The 21,076-nt window shown below is 40.2% G+C and overlaps 1 protein-coding gene across 4 annotated transcripts in view; it reads left to right on the forward strand.

Moving 5' to 3' along the window:
- Nup214 (nuclear pore complex protein Nup214) overlaps positions 1-21,076 on the forward strand; it is a 208,611-nt gene that overhangs the window by 2,673 nt on the left and 184,862 nt on the right. For all 4 annotated transcript variants that reach the window (XR_011899324.1, XM_019045593.2, XM_072297225.1 and 1 more), the window contains exon 2: positions 616-757. Coding sequence is in view for 3 of the 4 variants with exons in the window: in XM_019045593.2 (XP_018901138.1) it covers positions 616-757 (142 nt within the window). In the remaining variant the exon portion in view is untranslated. The remainder of the gene's footprint in view (positions 1-615; positions 758-21,076) is intronic.

Below are 21,076 nucleotides of genomic sequence, written 5' to 3' on the forward strand. Positions count from 1 at the left end.
CAAAATCCCTAAATTAAATTTTTAACTTAACTTATGTGCTTTTTTCAGTTTTTGAGGAAAAACAATTTCTTTTAAACACACTAAACTGAAAAAGCACAATTTTGTATTTGAACTAAAACCAGTTTTTCAAATTGCTCGTCTTTTTCCGCATCCAACGAGTGGTCGTATAAGCTGGGGAACCGAACGGTTCCGGAGTTATGATCGATTGAAGTTTCCGCTCAACGCGTGCCGACCGATTTTCGCGCGCCAAAAAGTCGGATTTGACTGTTATTAAATCAGATTGAATGTTTAAACTGAGCAAAATGCATTATTAGGGACTCTTGAGGGTCGCTGAGTTCAGAAATTACAGAGGCCCACTGAGCGCCGACCGGCCGCTCAGTGGTCCTATACGGAGCTGTAATTTTAAAAACGCGAATTTTTTGGAAGTATCTGTAATTTCTATCTGTTTCGTTCGAAAGATATCGAGGTCACAGGTTTTGACTTCCAACCCCCCTAGCGCCCCCCCAAAAGTTTTTGAAATGCCGTTTTTGCATACGGCTCTTTAAGTACCTGTTTTAGCATTATGCTGCATTAGATAATCATCTCCTCTCATGAGTAATTTCTTTTTTCCTCCAGGATTTCCAGTTCAAACTCCATTCAAGGCTACGTGTCTTTGTTGGCTCTCCAGATTCTGGTCTGTTTCAGCATAACGTTAATATTCTTTGTGCTTCTAGTAGGTATGGGCTAGTATTCGCTGGACATCCCACTGGGTTCAGAGGTATGATTACTTGTATCAGATCTTTTTCATTCCCTAATCAAACGTATCGATACTATCAACCTACAATACTATATCAATGGGTCTGTTGCACCCAATTTCTTTAATCCATTTTCTAGAAGTGTACATTGTTCTGAGCACAATGCATTTGTCCATAACTTTTGGACCCCCCGAACACCCCAAAAAACTTCCCAAAAGATAAAGAATTTTTGGCAAATTTTAAGAAGAATGGCGGAAGATTTTTAGCCAATGTGTGACGTTACAACTTGTTCTCTGCGTATGATCATTTTACAAATACATGAATTTCCTAAAGAGAAAACAAGAGTCCAGACGTGAATTGTCGACAGTGCCTCCCTCCCCCCCCCTACTTTTAAACAAGTCTATTTGGCTGATTCACCTGGTGCCCACTTTCTGGAGCTCTCACGGAAAATGACTCGGGGCTTATTTTCCTTGAAAATATCTCTGAAACAAGGAAAAACTTATGGGAAGGATTCGATAGATTTTTCTGAAGAGATTGATGTGTAATTCATGACAGTTCATCCTCAAGCACACTGAACAGTTCGACCTGGAAATCTTTTTTTCACCTTGAAATGCAACACCCTCCGATTGTTTACCGACACCAGGGCAGCTGATAACAACCACCAGCACTTCTCGATCTGAAATGTGATAATTTTTTAATTTAAATTCATTTTCTGTGACTTAGGTTGATTTTTTGTCTTTTAATCAGTATCGTCCTAATACCTTTCATTTCAGTTTCTAAAGTTTATTGCGTTTCTTCATTGTTTCGTGCCCTCCTCATGTTTGAAGCTGAAGCCTAGTAGCTTGTCGGTTTGATCTGCTTTTTTTTCTCATAGACGATTTTAATGTGCCTCACCCTCAAGTCTCAGCTTTAGCAGTGTTACTTTCCATAAGCAGGCAGACAATTTATTATTGTCTGCCTGAAATAGTGGTTTATACCCTCTCTCCATAAAAATCTCCAAATTAAGTCCTCGCTCCAAGTTTGAGACCATTCCTCAGTTTTATCCTTGGTGCCGCAGTGTCATCAGAAGTGCGCAATGTCTGAAGGAACAGTTCATGGTACCACTGTTGTCAAGTTTGTAGACTTTGTCCGGAGGTGGCTACCGCCACCCATGATTTGGAATTTTTCAATTGAGAATGAACTGTTTACACCCAACCATGTACCTACACCAATTAAGCTTGACAGTTATTAGTGTAAGCTCAACTTCATGAGGTAAGAGTGAATATGGCACCGTTGAATATGAAAATAAGTTTCATAAGTTCAAATAAGTCTGCCCTGAAGATAATTTGAATGCTATTTTGAAGCACTGGTTTCATTTGCCCGAGGAGGCGCCTTCCAAATTCACTGCCAATGTGCCCATGGAGTCCCTATCTTTTTCTCACAAGGGTATCTGAACATTGAATAAGTTGTGGATAACTTCCTCAAAGCTAAATCAACTTTTGATAGCCCTTTCTGTGACTTTCGTTGATTTTTTGTCTTTCAATCAGTATCGTCTGATACCTTTTCGTTTCAGTTTCTAAAGTTTATCGCGTTTCCTCATTGTTCCATGCCCTCCTCATGGTTGAAGCTGAAGCCAAGTATCTTGTCGGTTTGATCTGCTTTTGATCCTCATAGACGCTTTTATTGTGCCTCACCCTCAAGTCTCAGCTTTTGCACTGTTACTTTTCCCACATAAACACTAACTTTGTTGATAATTAAAGCTTGTATTTCAGTTCTGTGGCAGGATTTGTTTTCTGAAAGCAGCATCTTGTGGCTGCAGCGTACAGATTGAAATCATGCTTGTTTTCCTCAAACAACTTGTGTTCTAAATTTATCATTGAGGTGTCAAATGGTGTGTATTACTGAAACCTAAAGCCTAGCGTAGTAGCATTGAGCACCCAACTCAGTGTGAGGGGTCCTTTGTTGCGGTCAAAGCTTCTTAATGATGGCAGTTTCTCATAGGAAGAGTTTTTGATGGATCAGGAAAAATGAACTGATGACTTAAACTGATGAAGTACTCTAGGTCATGCTCTAATGATTGTTTTAGGGCTATTGGCGTAGCTAGGTCATTTTGCTGGGGGGGCCTGGCCTCTCACTACCGGGGGTCTGGAGGGTATGGAATACCCCCCAGCCCAGGGGGGGGGGGGCGGGAGGCCTCCCCCGGAAAATTTTTGAAATTTTAACTCTATTTGAGCGCATCTCGGGGCACTTGTGGCGCTAATCTTCCTTCAATTTCTGCCTAAAAATCACCCAGTTTTGTGCATTTTAAGGTTAAAATACTTTGAAATTGTTGTATTCAAAAGGTTTTTTTATTTATGGGCATCCTCTCACGGGCCAAGGCGACAGAGACTTACCGTTTAAGATGGTGTTTTGGCACCATCCAGAATTTCTGGGGGGGGGGGGGGGCAGATGATACTATTTCCAATTCTGGGGGGGGGGGGGGCAGGCCCTCCCTGGCCCCCCTTCCTACGCCTCTGTTTAGGGCTTCTTTACATAAGTATTAAGATTTTTTAAGTGAATAAATCTCTTCTAGTGAATGTGAATTAGACTCCGAATGATTTCCTTTACCGTCCCTCTAAGGATATAATAGGGAGCAAATGAATCAAGTGAGTTCAAATGTGTCTGTTGTTGTTCTTCTCGTAACTCAACGCTTCAAAAGATCATTTAAAAATTATTCATCATAAAGGTTTCCTAGGTCTATGAAATACGCCTTGAAATTTAATTAAAAATATTTCAAAGTCATGTAAAGAAGCTTTTCATGGTCTTTCATACTTTAGAAAAATCTCCAAACATGTCATTAAGAGCGCTTAAATATATGATGCACGCACATAATGTCACATAAAATGTCTTCAATCCGAGAGCCCTCCATTATTGTCACTGTTCCTCCTAGATATCTAAATTTATTTCTGTTCTTTTTTCCTGAGGGGTGAAAAACATCCAAAGCAAGATTTTAAATTTCTTTTTTCGTAACAGTGCAATTTTCAATGCCATTTATTCACATATCAGGTTGAACCTTTGACCTGGCTTGTTCTTTCTCTGCAGCCCAAAGGCAGCATCTGTGGCAAATGTTTATGTTTCTGTAACTATTCCTTTGGGCTGAAATAGAGCTGAAGCTTCAGACTTTTGAAATACGGATCCACTTCTCGGACTTCCTGACTTAAATTTTCCAAATACAGCATGAATTCAGTCTTCTGTGAGAGTAAAGTTCCAGTAAGCCTCCTCAACCAATCATCCAGCAGTACGGGTTAAAATCCAGGAGACCCCGATGAGCCCAGGGGGTGGTTATGTTTTCTTTAGGTTTTCTGGGCTAGGACAGTACCTACCATTAGCTAGATATTGCTAATGAGGGCTATCAAAAGTTGATTTAGCTTTGAGGAAGTTATCCACAACTGATTCAATGTTCAGATACCCTTGTGAGAAAAGGATAGGGACTCCATGGGCACATTGGCAGTGAATTTGGAAGGCGCCTCCTCGGGCAAATGAAACCAGTGCTTCAAAATAGCATTCAAATTATCTTCAGGGCAGACTTATTTGAACTTATGAAACTTATTTTCATATTCAACGGTGCCATATTCACTCTTACCTCATGAAGTTGAGCTTACACTAATAACTGTCAAGCTTAATTGGTGTAGGTACATGGTTGGGTGTAAACAGTTCATTCTCAATTGAAAAATTCCAAATCATGGGTGGCGGTAGCCACCTCCGGACAAAGTCTACAAACTTGACAACAGTGGTACCATGAACTGTTCCTTCAGACATTGCGCACTTCTGATGACACTGCGGCACCAAGGATAAAACTGAGGAATGGTCTCAAACTTGGAGCGAGGACTTAATTTGGAGATTTTTATGGAGAGAGGGTATAAACCACTATTTCAGGCAGACAATAATAAATTGTCTGCCTGCTTATGGAAAGTAACACTGCTAAAGCTGAGACTTGAGGGTGAGGCACATTAAAATCGTCTATGAGAAAAAAAAGCAGATCAAACCGACAAGCTACTAGGCTTCAGCTTCAAACATGAGGAGGGCACGAAACAATGAAGAAACGCAATAAACTTTAGAAACTGAAGTGAAAGGTATTAGGACGATACTGATTGAAAGACAAAAAACCAACCTAAGTCACAGAAAATGAATTTAAATTAAAAAATTATCACATTTCAGATCGAGAAGTGCTGGTGGTTGTTATCAGCTGCCCTGGTGTCGGTAAACAATCGGAGGGTGTTGTATTTCAAGGTGAAAAAAAGATTTCCAGGTCGAACTGTTCAGTGTGCTTGAGGATGAATTGTCATGAATTACACATCAATCTCTTCAGAAAAATCTATCGAATCGTTTTCTGAAATCTTCGATGCATAAATATTTCCTTGTTTCAGAGATATTTTTGATGGAAAATGAGCCTCGTGTTATTTTCCGTGAGGGCTCCAGAAAGTGGGCACCAGGTGAGTCAGCCAAATAGAGAAGACAAGTTTAAAAGTAGGAGGGGCCACTCGGTCGGCATTTCACGTCCGGCCTCTAGTATTCTCTTTGGAATTTCCTGGAAAGGAATAGAGGCCACGAGCGGTATGCAAAAACGACATTTTTCGCCCCCCACCCCCACCCCCCACTAAAACTAACTAGCGCCGACCAACCGGCCGCTCAGTGGGTCTCTCAAGTAGCTCTACGGGGAAAAAGTGAATTTTTGAATTCAGTGACCCTCAAGAATACCTAAAAATGTATTTTGTATGGTTTGGACTTGAAGTCTGATTCAGTAACACCCAAATCCGGCTTTGGAACCATATTTTGGCGCGCGTTGAGCGGATACTTCAATCGCTCAGAACTTGGGAACCGTTCGGTTCCCCAGCTCATATGACCACTCGTTGGATGCGGGAAAAGACGAGCAATTTAAAAAACTGGTTTTGGTTCAAATACAAAAGTGTGATCTTTCAGTTTAGCGTGTTTAAAGGAAATTGTGTTTCCTTAAAACTGAAAAAAAGCACCTAAGTTAACTTAAAAGTAATATTTTGGGATTTTGACCTTTGGAAGCTTAAAGTATGCAATTTTAGACGATTTTTTTTCCGAACAGGACCTCAATATCTTGCTTCGTTCGAAAGATATCGAGGTTCATAGGTTTTGACTTCCACCCCCCCCTAGCGCCCCCCCAAAATTTTATGGGGGTCTGAAAATTTGGGGAAAGAAGCGCTCCAGTATTGGTAACTGATAGACAAAGTTTGAATAAGTTTTAGTGGGGGGGGGGGGGCATAGAGAAAAAAAAGGAGGTGTTTGCATCTTGAGGATTTGTACCCACCTACGTCATCAATGTAAACAAGACGCTCGTTGAGGGTTATGTTGACGCTGTAAAAACGGACCATAATGTCCGATTTTTTTACTTAAATCAACTCTTTATTTAATTTCAAGCACTTTTTATAGAATGACTTTTTCCCTTAAATTACACCATTTCCAAGAAAATCGACAGGATAAAAACGTCGCTGTACCCAACGACGTCATCAAAGCTATAGATACTCTATGAAAAATTCCAAGATGCCCGAAATGCAAACACCTCCTTTTTTTTCTCTATGGGGGGGGGGGGGGGGGGCGATAAATGTCGTTTTTGCATACGGCTCTTTACAAATGAAATTCTCAGCCTGCTGGAGGCTGTATTGATCAAAGTTGCTTGCAATATTAAGCTCTTTATGTTCTTTAATTGATAAAAACATGCCTAGAAACTTACAAATTGCATCAGATGATTTAATTTTTTCTGATGTATCAAAGCATGTCACTGAAGTGAGGTTATGTTTATAATCACTTGCCAAATTAGTGGAACAACAAGTCATCATTAAGAGTCAAATAGTGGATGCAAAACTTGGTTCTACACCATATATCCAATACATGCGTTGATTTATTTGTACAAAAACTAATAAATAGCATTGACTTGATCAGCTAAAACCCCTATAGAGGAACTTAACCTCACTTTCAGGACTTCCTTGGATGTAATAAATATTAATCTGATGCAGTTTTAAATCATCCGTTGATGCTATTGTAAATTAGAGGATATGAGGAACTGATATCTGCAAGAAAATTTGGTAAAATAAGTTACAAATTGACTTAAAATCGTGTTAGAAGAATGACTTTAGATGCCTAATGGGGAAACACAGGTGCATTGGAGTGGCGGGACACAGCGCACAAGTTGTGATGTGGGCCGATTTTATTTAACAGGTGAATCCATGTAACCTTGCCCTCCATTCGTCAATTTTTGTTTTTCAACAAATTCTTCTTTCTATGTGACGGCAGAAAGCGGGAAGAAATTCGTCAGACTCTCAACTGGTCTCAGGCTAATTTTTTTTTCAAGGGAGAAGTTAGAAAAATCTCTGGTGACAAGTAACCAGGGTCCATTTCAAACCTTCCAATCGAATAAATTACCTTCATCATCACATGAGACTTGCCAGAAATGATATTTTACCTCGGTTCTATCCTCAACTTTGATAAAATGACCATGATAAGTGCATCCCCGTAAATAGACTCACGCTAGGTGAGCTGGTAGACTTGTAACCGTGTTTCACATAATTCTGGTGACGCTCTGCTTTTCGCCTCCATCGTGTTCAGCAGGTACCACTAGGGTGCGTCAAAAAAAATGAAAGTCAGAAGTGTTCCGCTTCCCAGGCGGCAATCGATGATGTTCGGTAAAACAACATGTTTGCCAATATTTGTGATTTCAACCATTTTAAATGGTGCCATAAGTCAATTTTGTGATGAAATTCTGATACTTAGGTTGAGACACCGATTTCGTACAAAAAACTCGATTTTACGCTTGAAATCGTGCGTTTACAAGAAAAATGCCAAAGAGCTCAAATTGTAGAGGATAAAATTCTACTTCAGGTAGACGTCTTTGTATACAATAAAAATCAAATTTAAGTAGTGAAACTCACCTCGGTATTTATTTTTTTGGTCCTCAGAATTTCTGAGGTCTTCATTTTTCACTAAAATAAGTCGAAAAAGGGTACTACTGAACTGTAGGCAAGTGCTGAGGGTCCAAAGAAGTTGTCCCATTTTCCATAAGAAATGGCCGCAAGAGCTTTTCCATCCATACTTTCAGGAATCATAACGTATCATCGCAGAAGCCTAAATCCGGTGTCATTTCTCGTATAGCCCCCCAGGGGGAGGGGGGGCAGAGGATCAAAGGTCAAACGCTCCGACCGCCATAACTTTTGAACGAATCATTGAATCAACTTGATCTTGGGCTCAAATGAAAGCTCTTGACAAGACCTTTCATTTGATGTATAGTATTGTCTATTTTTGGTAATTTTTCAACGTAAAAAAATCGTTTTTTGATTTTTCAAGCCCAAAAAATTCAGTTCTTCAGGGTTTTCTTTGAAGGGGAACGCATTAATCATCACAAAAACCAATTTAAATGAAAGCCCCTGGTTCAAGTTTAAAACGAGCTATTGTGAACTTGGGGAAATGAATGGTTCAAAAGTTATGACCGTTCAAAGTTGGCATGGCGCGCTACTTTCGAAGCGCGCAGAGGGTATACTCGCGTGCCACCCCTCCCTACCTTTTCCCCTGGGGCCCGCTTGAGTTGATAACGGATACAGAAAGGTCCAAAGCTCCTTCCACCTAAAGGACGACCAATCATTAGTGTAAAATTATTTTTATTTCTAACGAAAAAAGGGAAATAATAATAAATTAAATGTTAATAAACGATAAGACGCTGGCATACATTATTTTTTTGCCCCCCCCTCCATGATTTAATATTTGATGCAGCCAAATCAAGCTTCCTTTACCGCAAAATACACTCAAAAGCTGTAAATAATATTCATAGGGTGTGGTACGCAACTAGCCGACCAGCACTAGAAACTCGCATTTACCACTGAATATCTCTCCCTCACCTCGCTCTGATCTATTTCCCTCTCATCAAGATTTGAATCGAGGTATGCGAAAACGTCCGATGTCCATTTTTTTGGATTTTGAGTTTTTTGGCTTAACGTCATCTTCGAGGGTAGGCGCATCTATGTGTAGACGGATTTGACCTGTTTTTTGTTTTTTCGCCCCCATTTAGGGGGTCGAACCTCAAAAGTATGCGAAAACGTCCGATGTCCATTAACGAGGGTCATCCAATGAGGTTCTCTACCTCTTATCTTCCAAACGGAAAGAGATAAATCAAATCGGTAAAAAAGTTCTTATAAGGCATACTCTAAGCTTTAAAAGAAGCTCAAGTTTTTGAAAATTGGTCGAGGGGTTCGCGAGGAAACTTAATTTTACTGCGACAACTTCCTGTCGCCGCGCGCCCACCTTCGGAGTCTGGATGCGCGGAGAGTCGATTATTTCAGACTTGGGTTTTCGCCGCTAAGCATCATATCAAAAAGAAATTTGAAGGTTTTTATTGAGTAGACCTTACCTTACTTTTTGACGTAGTCCCTGCCTCTGTTTTGACATTTCTGGTATCAATATTGCAGCTTCTTGATTCCTTCCGCGTAGAGGCTGGCTCTTGTCTTGGCACCGGAATCCGTCATTGACAGCGCTCTGTACTTCCGAATCATTCGGATTCCGCTTTCCACCGAGGAAGTTTTTCAGCTCAGTGAACAGACGAAAGTCACATGAGGCTGAATCGTAAGAGTACGGAAGATGGAGGGAAATTTTCTTATGCAAAGCAACTGATTCGGAAGTGTAGAGGGCTTGTCAATGACTGGTTTAGGCGCCAAGACAAGAACCAGCTTCTACGCGGAAGGCATCAAGAAGCTGCAATATTGATACCAGAAATGTCAAAACAGAGGCAGGGACTTCGTCAAAAAGTAAGGTAAGGTCTACTCAATAAAAACCTTCAAAGGACTACGTGCAAAACAGGCCATTTGGGGCTCGAGGCGGATACTTTTGAGACTTGCCCTATTCATTCACCTAACAATGCCTCACCTTTTCCCAAAGTTTCAAGCCCCCCAAAAATTTTGGGGAGACGCGGCGGAGGGTCAAAGTTAAAAACCGGCAAAATTTTCGCGAATTTATTACTCGAAAACCAAGAAGTTTTGGAAAATGCGGTTTAAACGAGCGTATTCAGCGTGACGAGAGCTTTCAGAAAATGTATAACATCATAGGGTTTTGTCAACTTCAGCTCGAATTATTGCCTCCGAAGCGCCGGAACGCTCAAAACAGACCCCTTATTTTTTCACGTTTGGGCCGATTTAAAAAAAAGCCATTTTTTTATTTTCGTGAAAAACTGATATATTGTTCCTGACTCTCTGCAGCCCCTCTAGCTCTTTACCGCATGCTGGGGAAATGTTTTGGTCGCGAGTTATGAGAGCGGAAAGGAGCGAAGGTCGGGAAAATCGGCTATTTTAAACTGCGCGCGCGGCGTTGATCGGAGGGAAAACGTCCCCTCCCACTCAGTTCGCCGAATCACACTCCTCTGCCGACCTCGCATTGTTGCCACATGTCTCCTAATCCGTCACCGCGCGCAGTTTAAAATAGCCGATTTTCCCGACCTTCGCTCCTTTCCGCTCTCATAACTCGCGACCAAAACATTTCCCCAGCATGCGGTAAAGAGCTAGAGGGGCTACAGAGAGTCAGGAACAATATATCAGTTTTTCACGAAAATAAAAAAAATGGCTTTTTTTTAAATCAGCCCAAACGTGAAAAAATAAGGGGTCTTTTTTGAGCGTTCCGGCGCTTCGGAGGCGATAATTCGAGCTGAAGTTGACAAAACCCTATGATGTTATACATTTTCTGAAAGCTCTCGTCACGCTGAATACGCTCGTTTAAACCGCATTTCCCAAAACTTCTTGGTTTTCGAGTAATAAATTCGCGAAAATTTTGCTAGTTTTTAACTTTGACCCCCTGCCACGTCTCCCCAAAATTTTTGGGGGGCTTAAAACTTTGGGAAAAGATGGGGCATTGTTAGGTTAATGAATAGGGCAAGTCTCAAAGGTATTCGCCCCGAGCCCCAAATGGCCCGTTTTGCACGTAGTCCTTTCTTTTTGATATGATGCTTAGCGGCGAAAACCCAAGTCTGAAATAATCGACTCTCCGCGCATCCAGACTCCGAAGGTGGGCGCGCGGCGACAGGAAGTTGTCGCAGTAAAATTAAGTTTCCTCGCGAACCCCTCGACCAATTTTCAAAAACTTGAGCTTCTTTTAAAGCTTAGAGTATGCCTTATAAGAACTTTTTTACCGATTTGATTTATCTCTTTCCGTTTGGAAGATAAGAGGTAGGGAACCTCATTGGATGGCCCTCGTGCTTTTTTCCACTCCATTATTTTTACAACCCCTCCCCCCCTCGAAATCGACGAAATTGGGATCTGAAGTGTGTTAATTTTCCAAAAGTTTCCAAGGGAGATCCGTCGGACTCACCTAGTCCCTGGGGATTCCATACCCCCCCCCCCCCCAACACAGACACACACCCTCACCCTGATACTCCATCGCCTCTTACGTGTCGCGGCTGCGCGGGCCTTAAATTCATAACCGCCACTGCATGCATAAATACTTACACCTACCTAAATACAACATATCGACGGTGTAAGTGCGTAACCATTTATCTCGTTTGCGATGTCTCAAAATTTCCGCTGTTATTTTATTTATTGAATTAAAGGAGAACAAATCGTCATTATTCCTTAAACTTTTTGCATAATTTTTTCGGACTGAGAAGAAAAAACACGGCAGTTTTTAAAAATCGCCGTTAAGTCGTTTTCCTTTTTAAAATAAGACATGATGGGAAGTCTGCAACGTCGCAAACCTTGATACGTGGTTGCGGACTTACTCCGTCAATCTGGCTACAGTCACCCGGTAAGCAGCAGATCTTCGTGCGACTTATCAATAATGAAAGTTTTGGGCTATCTATGAGAACTCTGTAGTGACCGCAATTTTCATCAGAAAAATTTCAAACCGGGTTAAATAAGACCGAATTTTTATCTGCTTTCATGTGAGATCCACAAACTCTGTCTTAAAATCAACGGCTTTGGCGATAATAGCCGTAAAACGAGAGAATAACCTATTTTTGACCGTTTTTTTATCGGGGGGGGGGGGGGGCTTGGAGGGGTCCCCATGATTGTTCGAGGGGGCAATTTTGGATTCTCGTTAAGGTTCCCCTATAGATGAGAAATTAAATGAGAAAAAAAGTTCTGCTCCCAAAACATGCGATGGTAGCCGAAAAAACGAGAGAAAATAACCGATTTTTGACAGTTGTTTCGATTATGGAGGGGTTTTCGGGGGGGTCCCCATGATTGGTCGAGGGGGCAAATTTGGATTCTCGTTAAGAACTCCCTATAAACGAGAAATTATACGAGAAAAAAATTTCTGCTTTCAAAACATGCGCTAGTAGCAGAACAACGAGAGAAAATAACCAATTTCTGACTGTTTTTTTTTATGTTGGGGGTTTTCGGGGGGGTTCCCATGATTTGTCGAGGGGGCAAATTTGGATTCTCGTTCAGAACCCTCTGAAGATGAATAATTTCACCCCACTTTATATAATTCTAATCGATTTCATGCATTCTAGGCAATCCTGAACACATATCTTGAGGGGCAATCTCAAAGTATGCGAAAACGTCCGATGTCCATTATTGTTCTTCTTCCGCCGTCACGTAACTTTCACTGAAGCCTCGAAGAAAAGAGAAATATTTTTTTTTGTGTTACTGGAGGTCTGACGTTATGTTTTACTCTATTTTAAAGGTTTTTAGAGGGGTCAAAAATAATGGTTTTTGGGCAGATTTTTGCAATGTATGCGAAAACGTCCGATGTCCAAAGCCCTTTTTTTAAAATTACTCGGCACTGAATGGGAGTTGGAATGGGACACAGTTGTGTGCCTTTTCTACAACCCTTTACTAAGAAACACATGCCTTGATTTTCTTCAAAACGCCGATTCTAAAGGCCTCCACAGTTTTTTGCGGTTTACCAAAAGTTGATTTTTTGGACATCGGACGTTTTCGCATACCTCGATTCATTTACCTGCAGGGGAATAATCAGATACCGTAATGATGAGAGGCTTGATTTGGCTGCATCAAATATTAAATCATGGAGGGGGGGGCAAAAAAATAATGTATGCCAGCGTCTTATCGTTTATTAACATTTAATTTATTTTTATTTCCCTTTTTTCGTTAGAAATAAAAATAATTTTACACTAATGATTGGTCGTTCTTTAGGTTGAAGGAGCTTTGGACCTTTATGTATCCGTTATCAACTCAAGCGGGCCCCAGGGGAAAAGGTAGGGAGGGGTGGCACGCGAGTATACCCTCTGCGCGCTTCGAAAATAGCGCGCCACGCCAACTTTGAACGGTCATAACTTTTGAACCATTCATTTCCCCAAGTTCAACGATAGCTCGTTTTAAACTTGAATCAAGGGCTTTCATTTAAATTGGTTTTCGTGATGATTAATGCGTTCCCCTTTAAAGAAAACCCTGAAGAACTAAATTTTTTGGGCTTGAAAAATCAAAAAACGATTTTTTTACGTTGAAAAATTACCAAAAATAGACAATACTATACATCAAATGAAAGGTCTTGTCAAGAGCTTTCATTTGAGCCCAAGATCAAGTTGATCCGATGATTCGTTCAAAAGTTATGACGGTCGGAGCGTTTGACCTTTGACCCTCTGCCTCCCCTCCCCCTGGGGGGCTAGACGAGAAATGACACCGGATTTAGGCTTCTGCGATGATACGTTATGATTCCTGAAAGAATGGATGGAGAAGCTCTTGCGGCCATTTCCTAGGGAATTTGGGACAACCTCTTTCATCAGAACTCCCGCAGTTTAAAAAAAAGGTCCAAATTTTTTGAACAATCCTCCAAAAAGTGTATGGTTCCAAAAACAGGATCGTGCTATGATAGTAAGGGATAAGTGCGTTTTGACCCCAAAAAAATTGCATAACAAACTTTCCCTATGTAATCGTCATCAGTAGGTCCTCCTGAACAACTTCCTAACTGTTAAACATGGTCAGACCCTGGAACACCCCTCAAAGTACCTAAAATTCAGAATGGCGGCCGTAATAAGGGTGTCCGGAAATCGGTATTTTACAATGTTCATTCCGTGTCATGTGAGGTATTATTTTATATGTAACTTTGGTCGTTAATGTAATAAATGAACTCAACAAGGCCCACGGGTCCAAGGGGGCACTCCAAATCAAAGATGGAGGCCAAATGTGAAAGGCAGGAGGTTGCATTTTTTTAAATATTCACGTAAGGAACAAGGCGAGTGAGCGATCTCCATTCCTTTGTAAATTTAGTCATGAACTTCATACATGAGGGTATAAAAGCACCGCCCAGCCCCCCCCCCCCCTCATTAGGAGGAGTGTCTCATATCCAAGACTAAGTTTATGAGATGTCCCGTAATAGGAAATTGATGGAGAAAAACAGGATAAATCATATGCGGGGATTGCTGAAGAACGGCGGACACGCATGAGAACTGGAAGAGAGAATCTGTTGACACATTAACTCACAAAAGTAGGAATGCATGCTTCTAAGCTTACATTTCTCTCCATAGTCCTATTTTTCATTTATTTTCCTTTATTGAGTACATTTCTAACATCAAATTTAAGTCCCTTTGCTATAAATAAATGGAAATAAAGACATCTCATTTGCCTTGTTCCTTCCATGAATATTTAAAAAAACGTAACCTCCTGCCTTTCACATTTGGCCTCCATCTTTTATATGGAGCGCCCCCTTTGACCGGGGGGCCTTGTTGAGTTCATTTATTAAATCTACGACCAAAATCACATAGGAAATGATACCTCACATGACAGAGAATGAACATTCTAAAATACCGATTTCCGGACTCCCTTATTACAGCCGCCATTTTGAATTTCAGGTACTTTGAGGGGTGTGCCGGGGTCGGATCATGTTTAATTTTTAGGAAGTTGTTCAGGAGGACCTACTGATGACGATTACACAGGGAAAGTTTGTTATACAATTTTTTATGGGTCAAACCTCACTTATCTCTTACTATTACAGCACGATCCTGTTTTTCGAGCTGTACACTTTTTGGAGGATTGTTTTTGATGGTTTTGATTGAAATTTTATTTCTATCGTATACCAAGACGTCTACCTAGAGTAGAATTTCATCCTCTTCAACTTGAGTTCTTTGACATTTTTCTCGTAGTCGCACGATTTCAGCGGAAAATCGAGTTTTTTGCACGAAATCGGTGTCTAAACCCGAATATCAGAATTCCATCACAAAATTTACTTTTGGCACCATTTAAAATGGTTGAAATTGTCCCAAATTTTGGCAAACATGTTGTTTTACCAAACGTCATTGATTGCCACCTGGGGAGCGAAACATTTCAAACTTTCATTTTTTTTTGACGCACCCTAAGGTACGTACTACACATGTGGTTTTTTTTTTTTGGTTTACGTCTGTAGAGTGAATTTTAAGGAACAAAGCGCAGCTCAGTTTCATCGAAATCTTGTTTTTTTCCTTGCTAGAAATAAGTTTGTCGGCTGAAAAATCGAGTGTCACACTTACTCAGTGTATTTCTGGTGACGCCTCTCGTACTACTTAATTTCATTTTATTATCAGAATATCTTTCATTTTTAATAGATCCGCATGGCATGATAACATAACCTCTCTTACTTTTCTATTGGTGCCATTTGTATTTCTACGAGAAACATGTCAGTGCGAAAAAGCAACTTCTGGTGATGTCACCAGGGACTACAAGTGTCACAAAAACAACATTAATAAGTGGAACCGTTTTTAAAATGAGGGTCGCTCCTTGGGGAGAGGAGTATTTTGTGGTACATATTTTTTCGAACATACCTTAGCATATGTACAAGTGTTTTCATTCGTGAACAGCGGGAAACTCTACGTCATTTGATAGTTCTAGTGACGCACTCGTAATTCTGATGAAGTGTCTGTAAAGCCGGTGACACCTTCATTTCTGCACTTTTTGTTGACTTCATGAATAAAGGAAATATTAGGGAATTTTTCTGCAAGTCTTATGAGTGTAGCGAACAAGAATTCACGTCCATGATGTTTGAAAAAAGAACGTTCGGAGGATGAATAAAATAGAAGTAAAATACCTAAAAAACCTCGAAAATTTACGTTCCATCACTCGAAACTCATTACCTGGTATACCAACGGATGCATTTCCTATTGTAAAATTACCAATCTCAGAGAGATATTTGCATGAAATGTAAGGCAAAGTGAAAAGCGTCGCTCGAATTACAACTAAACACGGTTTTCTGACCATTAAACTCGTTTCACTGTCAAACTAAACCTTAAAGTGTGTGAAAAAGATATAGTACAGTGGGTACACAAAAAAACCCTGCACTTTTTGATTGGAAATTGCCGCTTTCAGGGATCATTTTTATGGTCATAAGAAGCCCTTTTAGAAGGGGAAGCACTCTGGGGTCCGTGCAAGAACCAAGATGGCGGCCGTTAAAGATGGCCGCCGAGCGTTTTTTCAGCGCGCTATATCTCGGAAACTACGTGTCCGATTTTCGTTTTCTTGGTCTCGTTTTGAAGCTAAAATGCTTCTCCAGAAGTTTATCTCATAAATTTTTTCGCCTAAGGCACACATAAATGGTCGTTAGGAAAATTTTGAAATTTTGAAATTTTACCTGATTTTCAAGAGCGTATAATTATTTAACACGCGAGAAAATTGCGTTTTTGCCTTAAGTAACGGCGATGGGAAATTATCTGGCATTTAATTTGATACCAAAACAATTTTTGTGCGTCAAAAAATGCACCCGCTAGAGCAATTTTAGTGGAGCGTCGCGGTACGCGGTGCGCGGTGAAAACGGCGGAATACGGGCAATTAACATGCTACGCAAGTCATACGCGCGCTGTATCTCGGCACATTCTTGTCCGATTTTCATTATTTTGGGCTTGTTTAGAAGCTATGTTGAAAGTTAACTACTGTAACGGATATACTTGCGTTTTTTCTCCGAATTTTCCCGGTATTTTTCAATAGAACAGAAAATGTTCAAATTTCCAAAATTTACAACGACGAATAATTTTCAATCGGTTGGAGAAACAAACCTCCTCTCGTATTTTGTAGAAAGATCATTCTCTGACGTTTAAAATGGTACCATAACAATTTTTGTGCGATGATAAATAAATCCATGAGCTCAATTTTAAGCGCACCCCCGTGGCAAGAACTTTCCGTTAGTAGGAGTTTAGACCCGATTCGTCGCCGCGCCGCGCCTTATGCAACCTAAGTCGACGCGACCTTGCGTGATTTCCCGGATTCTAAGACAGATTTTCGATTAATCGCGATGTACAGATGGTTATCTCACTTCCCATAAAACTTAATTTGTTTATCAGGATGAATTTTCATCGGTATAGTTGGTATATACGGAGGGGAAAAGGGACAGAAATTCGTAAAAATCAACATGAAAGCGTATTCTCTTTTGGCCTTGGGGTATTCGTTGTCTGGAATAAGACGTGATATGAAATGGTTAGAAAGATCCACTTCGACGGTGCAAGTCGGCAATCACATAACTCGTTTGCAGTGTCTGAAAATCTCCGCGACTATGTTATTTTTTTAAAGGAGAATAAATGGATATGATTCCTTGAAGTTTTTGCAGAATTTTCCTCGCACATAGAAGAAAAATCACGGCAGTTTTAAAGAATTACCGTTGAGTAGTTTTCCGTTTAAAAAATAAAGTATGACAGGAAGTCTGCGACGTCGCAAACCGAGTTATGCATGTGATTGCCGACTTTCACCGTCGACTTGCCGTTTTCGATGTTTTGTTTGTGTAGTTTTGCAATAACGGAGATAGGTGGCAAATGATAGTATTATTTTGACCAAAAGCTTACAATTAGTTTGTACGTATTTAAATTCATTTGTAAATCTTGAAAGAATACCAACATGAGTTGGAATTCCGTAATTAATTGACAGCCCGGTCTTTCACTGAAAGTTAGGTAGTACCGTATCCTATCTTCGGTTATTGTGTGCCTTAAGTCAGCAATAGTGCACGTATCGTAAAAGTCCGGAGGAAAACATTTGTTTGAGGTACAAAACTCTTCTGCAAAAATCATTATGATAGGCATGATTTGCGCTCCGCATGGTAGTGAATTTCGATAAAAAAAACCGGATCTCCACGTTAGTCCCCCACCCTTGGTGACTTTCTTTAATGCGACGAACAAGAATTGTTTACATCTGTTTCCAAAGTAAGATATTTGAAAGTAATGGAAGTCGGGAAAAGAAGGAAGATGTTGGTGGAGCTATTTATCTGCCTCTGTCATTGCCTGCCTCTTAGAAATGGTCAAATTGAAATACTTGTGGGTAGCAAAAGGAATCATATTTCTGCAAAGGAGAGAATATCAGGGAATCTTCCCGCCTTACGGTAGGGCCTCTACCTGCTCAAATTATGGATTAAGAAAAAGGAAAAATAAACAAACGCTAGGTTCTGAGTGTAAAATTGTGATGATAGTCAAGCTGAATGATTCTTCAAACTCTCACAAAAATGGAATAATAAACTGAAAGAAAATATCACCAGGATTGGCAAGGCAGGGTTATCTTGCCCCCCCCCCCCTCCCCCCACTGGAGAATCTTGGGAGCGTTGAAACCCCTCCTTCTTCCTTCACTGTTCAATTCAAAAAGCCTCTCCTTGAAATTTGTTGTAATTTCAGCTATAATCGGAAGAATTTCGAGGTCTCCGTGAGGACATTTTTTTGTTGATTTCCGTACGATAATAACGGTGTTTTACATATTCTCGGCATTAACTACTTCCGCATTCTTCGTTTCAAAGATGTTCTATTTATTTAGTCCTCGTTGACCTCTCTTGTTTGTAAAAAATCGAAAGAAAAATTAGGAGAAATGCCAGAACAATCGTATTTCATCAGTAAATGCCTATTCAAAGTAAAATATGCTTATTAGCACGTCGCTTAGAACGAATTAACTTTTTAATTTTCTCAAAAATACACAAATTGAGAAAAAATACAATTCCATTTTGATTCTTTTTGAAATATGCAATCGAATAATAAAAGAAGAAGAATATTCCAACTGAAATGAGCACGAGGTTTTCATTACAGCCTATGTGCCATAAAAAGGATTAAATGCCATTTACATTATTTACGATTATGTTTCAATTTCTGCTTTAATGGTCGAATTGAAGTAATTTAATAATGTAAATGAAGTAAAGTTGATTTTTTTCTAGTTGATATTTCTTCAATTTGACTGCATGTGGCAGAGGCGTGTCTCCGACGAAGGTTTATTTTCCGCCGAACAGCACTGCTAGGGAGGGCAAGATGATACTAATTTCGATTCTAAGGGAGCCAAGCCCTCAATGCCCCCCGCTCCAACTACGGCCATGATCATGAGAAGAGACTTTAAAATAAAATAAGAAAAATTTAGCCAATTAGAAAAATTATCAGAAAAACATTTTATTATTTGCTACTATCTTGTAGAAATCATTGGAATCGCTGCAATTTTTTTTCAAAATGATGATGTGCAAACATTCTTTGCCATAACTCCGTTATTGGAGGCTCCGTTTTGTGTCAAAGATGTCGTAAAATAACCCCATCAAAAACGGCAAGTGGATCTTTCTAACCATTTCATATCACGTCTTATTCCAGACAACGAATACCCCAAGGCCAAAAGAGAATACGCTTTCATGTTGATTTTTACGAATTTCTGTCCCTTTTCCCCTCCGCATATACCAACTATACCGATGAAAATTCATCCTGATAAACAAATTAAGTTTTATGGGAAGTGAGATAACCATCTGTACATCGCGATTAATCGAAAATCTGTCTTAGAATCCGGGAAATCACGCAAGGTCGCGTCGACTTAGGTTGCATAAGGCGCGGCGCGGCGACGAATCGGGTCTAAACTCCTACTAACGGAAAGTTCTTGCCACGGGGGTGCGCTTAAAATTGAGCTCATGGATTTATTTATCATCGCACAAAAATTGTTATGGTACCATTTTAAACGTCAGAGAATGATCTTTCTACAAAATACGAGAGGAGGTTTGTTTCTCCAACCGATTGAAAATTATTCGTCGTTGTAAATTTTGGAAATTTGAACATTTTCTGTTCTTTTGAAAAATACCGGGAAAATTCGGAGAAAAAACGCAAGTATATCCGTTACAGTAGTTAACTTTCAACATAGCTTCTAAACAAGCCCAAAATAATGAAAATCGGACAAGAATGTGCCGAGATACAGCGCGCGTATGACTTGCGTAGCATGTTAATTGCCCGTATTCCGCCGTTTTCACCGCGCACCGCGTACCGCGACGCTCCACTAAAATTGCTCTAGCGGGTGCATTTTTTGACGCACAAAAATTGTTTTGGTATCAAATTAAATGCCAGATAATTTCCCATCGCCGTTACTTAAGGCAAAAACGCAATTTTCTCGCGTGTTAAATAATTATACGCTCTTGAAAATCAGGTAAAATTTCAAAATTTCAAAATTTTCCTAACGACCATTTATGTGTGCCTTAGGCGAAAAAATTTATGAGATAAACTTCTGGAGAAGCATTTTAGCTTCAAAACGAGACCAAGAAAACGAAAATCGGACACGTAGTTTCCGAGATATAGCGCGCTGAAAAAACGCTCGGCGGCCATCTTTAACGGCCGCCATCTTGGTTCTTGCACGGACCCCAGAGTGCTTCCCCTTCTAAAAGGGCTTCTTATGACCATAAGAATGATCCCTGAAAGCGGCAATTTCCAATCAAAAAGTGCAGGGTTTTGGCCATTATTCGATCGTACCCACCGTACTAATATTCTTTTCATCGGTGGCTTCAGAAAATGTTTGATTTTCACAGTTTCAAGAACTTTTTTTTAAAAAAAAGTTGGAAACTTCAACTCTCCTGTTAAATAAAATCGCGTCCCATGTAGACTGACCAGTGTCACCAATGAGAGGCCTCCGTTTGAACTTTCCGTCTTTCCTTTTGACTTTTATTTAGCTTTTGCAACTTTAATATCGAACTTGAGAGTGTTTTTAAGCACACCAACAGTTTTCTCGTGAAAAATTGCTCATGATTAAGGTAATTGTCTGGTGCAACACCCCCATTCATGGATGTATCTGAATCTTTTGATTTTTATTCCTTTCAACTGCTGAGGGAAGTACCATTGCATCGTATTTACGCCATAGAACACATGAGTTACTTTGTTAGCTCAGTGGTAGCACAGCACAACCTACCATTGCAAACAGGTAGCAGGTTTGTCCTCCTCCCCTATGTGATTATGTTGCTGCCAATTGAGCAGTAGTGCTCATCCATGGTCTGCAATGCATTTGATATGACTTCCCTCTACTGACGTGACTACTGTGCACTGTAACTGTGTCACTTCCTCGTCACTCAAGGCGCTGGTCCTCTACTCAGGTAACAGAGAGATACTGCGGGATATTTATTGCCGAATGAAATATTTTGTAAGGACATCCCTGGAGTATTGTATCAAAATCTGCAAATACTCATCAGCCACCTGATGTGATTCTAAGAAG

Source organism: Bemisia tabaci, chromosome 2 (assembly GCF_918797505.1).
Source record: "Bemisia tabaci chromosome 2, PGI_BMITA_v3".
Lineage (NCBI taxonomy): Eukaryota > Metazoa > Arthropoda > Insecta > Hemiptera > Aleyrodidae > Bemisia > Bemisia tabaci.